Here is a 4,586-nt window from a genome sequence, read left to right as displayed (position 1 = left end):
ACAAAATATAATTGCTTAAAATATTCATTAATCTACATAATATTCCATGCATGATGCTTTCTTTTCCCTCTCTGTGTCTCTCTTACTTATCTTTGAAGAAAGGAGCTTTGGTGTGAACATGCATATGTTTCGCACCCTTATAAGTATTTTATTTTCACATAAAAAAGGTATATTGTCGAAATCATGCCTAAAAACATGTGTTATTTAATTTATATTTTTTATTAAAAGCATAATAAGCAATATAATCTCATTCAAAGTGTATATACAAATAACAATGTGTTTTCACACATGTATATACATGTCAATGAATATGCCAGGACACTAGCTATTCCTTTCACTTTTAATTATAGGGCAAAGTTAATTAATTTTACAGTTTTAAGGAATGATAATTAATATCTTTAAATTTGTAAAAAAAAAATGTTTGACTTTCCAATTTTACACTTCACTAGAATTAGTGATCACAATAAAATTTAATCTAAGAATTATAACTCGGTACAATAAATGAAGAGCAATATTGAGAAAAAATAATTACCCTTTTTTTAGCCAACAAAAGTAGTAATTACTGTATTTTTGTCTTATATTTAGGACCTAACATCACGTATAATGATACTTAAGGCATAGATTTCTTAACGGAGCTTCTTACTAACTAAATAACCGTTTTAAGGTGGTATTTTCAATGAATAATGAAATGGCTATCATGAACTATATTGCAATGATCGATTGCTTGTCCTTTTCCTTTAGAGCAAAACCATCTATTAGATAGCTTAAGAGGATGCCCACAGAATTTACAGGAAGACAAAAGTAAGTAAATGAATTATTGGTCCATTAATACTACTTGCCGATGAGAAGTGAATGAGAATAAGAAGAAAACAATGTTTTGGAAAGAAAGATATTAAAGTTGCGATCATAAAAGAAGTGTAAAACTACACGCATGCTGGGAATACTAATACTTGTTAATTTTTCTTATTATATCATATCCACTTTTCGTTTTCATGAATCTGTTTTTGGTGTGATAGTAACATTTGTGTTAGTATTAGTGACACGAATTTCATATCAACAAATCATCAACCAAAATGCGATCACGGTTGATCACTTTGTTATTTGCTTCCTAAGCGACATGAGCATTGAACATCAAGCTTTGCTAATGCCAATTGCCTAACATTTAACTCGTTGACAGATACAAGACACCTGTGCTTATATATATATATATATATATATATATTTAGGAGATTTTAAAGTAGTTAAGATTAAAACTTTCAATATGGCCCACTTAAAAGAGCGACTTTAATTTACTATCATCATTACCTTAGAAATTTTGAAATTTCCGGAATCAAAGAAAAAAAAAATCTTAGATTTGATACAAGAGTTTGAAGGGCTAATGTCTATGTCAATAATGTTACACATCGCCATCATGATGTCTGATCAGGGGATGTGTGTGTGTGCCTATATATAATGAATCTGAAACATGTTCTACTTTTTAGGGCTCGCTCAGAGTGGAGAAATGGGTAACTTTATTTTGAAGAGCGGAATGAGAAATAAAGAGGAATAAATGGGCACATGGGTGTGCTGTTAAAAAGTAGTGAGCAAGTTGTGATGAAAATATAAGGAATAAATGTCAACAAAGAATTGTCCAGGAGGAATAGTCCAATCAGTAAATAATTGACTAAAAACTTATAAGATTTGATATGAAGATTTTATTGGCATGCAATCTATAAATATTTTTATAAATATTTTTTGAGCTTAAAGTATGTTCTGACTCCGGTGAAATCTCAGTATTGAACTCGTCCAAGCTTTTGTGTACTAAAAAATAAAAAGAAAGTATTTGGAATGAATGCTTCCATGTGCTTCCACGTCTGATATGCTTTAAAGCCCTGGCATAGCCGCACCCACCTCCAATATCTCCATCCTGTTTTTACTTTACATCAGAAAACAACAAAAAAATAGGTACCATGTATGCATGCATACATACACATGAATGAATCAATGCGTTAGTGTGGCCGGCATAGGTATACATGCAATGCAAGCCATAATAAGCTGAAGTTTCTCATCAGATACACAACCCAATGCTGTAATCTTCTTGTTTAAGAAGCGTTGAAGAGGGAAGAGGAGCGAGGTGAGGGGGTCAAAGCCACATGAGTCATTGGGATGTTAGGTCGGTCATTGTGCTGTGTAATGTGAATTTACTATGTTATGCTGGCGCTTTCGGCGACTTCTAGAATTAACATATATAACACTGCCTGAATTGGAGTTTCATACAAAAGATCATTTAATGCTGTGTCTTCTCACATTTCACACATAAACACACATCGCTCCTATATACTATTTTGATTTGTTTTGACGTTGATGAGATGAGATGAGATGTTGTGAATAGGAGTGGCATTGATGTATTTTGTCCTTGAAAGCAGTACCAAGTTGGAGTTCAACTAACGTTCAAGAATTGTAACTTGTTTGGATGGAACCATTTTGATGGATGGTATTAACCAATCATCATCAAAAGCTAGCCAATCAAATCCAATGATAACATCCTAAGTCCTAACTTGGAAACACCCTTCACTTCTTCATCCCACCTATAATAACTAATAACCAACCAATCCTCTATTATTCTTTTCATTTACCAATTCTCAACCTACCTCCTTACCCCCAATCTTCATCATCACATCCTAACTTCTCTAGGAATTTAGGGTTAAATTCTTGTAACAATAACACAAACTTGTTCTCACTTATACTTCACAGGACGAAGATCTTCCAAGAAAAAAATGCAAGCATCTGTATTTCATTGTCATAATTTCTTGTCAATTTCGTAACGTTTTTAAGGTGCAGCCATATTATTATAATTCACAGTATTACAGAACAAGAATGGAGAGACGAAGTTCTTAGGGCAAGTATGAAAGAGTGAGTTGGTTGGAGAGAAAACAGGGGAAGTGGACAGAGGATATGTACTTTAACAGAGAGCTTCACTTGCAAGAGACAGAGCAAGAGAGAGCGGATGAGAGGCAAATAATAATAATATATCTTTTTTGAGAAGGAACCAAGAAAAAAAAAGGAAAGACAACTGGCATATGGGCCCAGTGAGTCGTGTCATCCGCTGGGTGGCGCCGAGGAACTCGAGCCGACGCCGGAAGCAGTTGACCCAGAAAGAAGGTCAGCGAGAGTGCTCATGGCCCGGACTTGCATTTCGAGCGCCGATATGTAATCAATGGCTTCCTCCAATATCACCGGCACTGGCTGTTTCCGGCAACCGGGGACCAACCGGCCCAGAAACCTCACTTTCCTCTGAACAGCCGGCAAGCTTTTCCCCTTCAGCCGGAGAACGCTAACTCTCGGCTTCTTCGACCGGGTCACGCCGGCAGCCGCCGCCGTGACTCTCTGTCTCTTGTGCTTCCTGAACTTCAGCTTGAGCCTATTGGTGAGTATGGCTCGGCTCCACCGGGTCCTCCCCTTGGCAGTGAAGGCGAGGACTCTATCGGCAGCCTCCCGGACGGCTTTACCGCGGCGAGGCGCGTCACCGGTGGAGGAACCAGGGGAACCGAGGTTGACTCTGGCAAGGCCTGGTGGAGCTTGGAAGAGTAGATTTGCTGCTGAGCCGGGGACTTCCATTTGATATGGTTCTGTTCCTGAAGCTGTTGCTTGAGTTGAGCTTTCTTCTTCTTCTTCTCCCTTTTGGAAGGGTCACGGGACCGGTCTGTGGCGGTGATGGGGTTCGAGATCAGAGACGAGGCCATCTGAAGCAGGAAATCTCGTATGCTGGCCTGAAAGAAAAAGGCAGAAGGTACGGTTTTGTGAGATTCAAATGGAAGGGTAGAGAGAATCGAGTGATTCGGATAGGGGTTAGGGAAAAATGGAAGAATCAGGAGGCTGGAAGGAAGAGAAGGAGGGATGAATAAATAGGAAGGTGAAGAAAGGGGTTCAGATATAATCCAACAGAGAAAGAATGAAGGATGTGGTGGTGCTGGTGGTGGGGCTGCTGCCTCGGAACGGGACGGAGTGGGTGAGGTGTCGCTTCACTTATTAGGAGTCCCGACGCTGAGACGAACGGAGGCTGACGCTTATAAAGAAAATCCCAATACTGCACGCCTCCTTCCCCATTCTTCTTTTTCTTCCCCTAAATCAATTCCTCCTTATTTCCCTTCTTTCTTTTGTTACTTATTTTATTCAAATAGAAAAGAATAATTATTTTATCCGTGTAATTAGATTATTACTCAATTCATAAATTTAATTTAATTTTTATAATTTTAATTTAATTATAATAGTTTTAAACTATAATTTCATTAATTTGAATCTCTAAATTTTAATTAACAATTTTGATTTTTGTAATTTTATATTTTTAAATTTTAAGGACTAATACTTTAAAAAATTAAAATTGTAATGATTGAGTTTGTTTGAGTAGAATTTAATAATTAAATTAAAATTATAATGCCTTGTTTGCTAGCTAGCATGAAATTGGAATTAGAGAAGTGAAGAAAGGAGTATAGTTGGATAAATGAGTCATTTGGTATGATGGATCTCACTTTTAAAATTATGGAACTTAGTTTTCACCGTCTTATTATGAAACTCACTTTTTCTCTCGCTTCTTTTATAAAAAAAAT

General features: G+C 36.7%; 1 protein-coding gene across 1 annotated transcript; it reads right to left on the bottom strand.

Annotated features, from left to right (window-relative positions):
- Window positions 1-2,935: 2,935 nt before the first annotated feature.
- On the bottom strand, window positions 2,936-4,056 carry LOC129301337 (transcription factor bHLH148-like). The gene is given in 2 exon segments (XM_054939910.1): window positions 2,936-3,506; window positions 3,509-4,056. Coding segments are annotated over 2 exon segments (642 nt in total). The 5' UTR covers window positions 3,723-4,056; the 3' UTR covers window positions 2,936-3,078.
- Window positions 4,057-4,586: the final 530 nt, after the last annotated feature.

Source organism: Prosopis cineraria, unplaced genomic scaffold (assembly GCF_029017545.1).
Source record: "Prosopis cineraria cultivar Desert tree isolate PC_DT_omini unplaced genomic scaffold, ASM2901754v1 PC2054, whole genome shotgun sequence".
Taxonomy (NCBI): domain Eukaryota; kingdom Viridiplantae; phylum Streptophyta; class Magnoliopsida; order Fabales; family Fabaceae; genus Prosopis; species Prosopis cineraria.
This window is presented reverse-complemented; position numbering and strand designations above follow the sequence as displayed.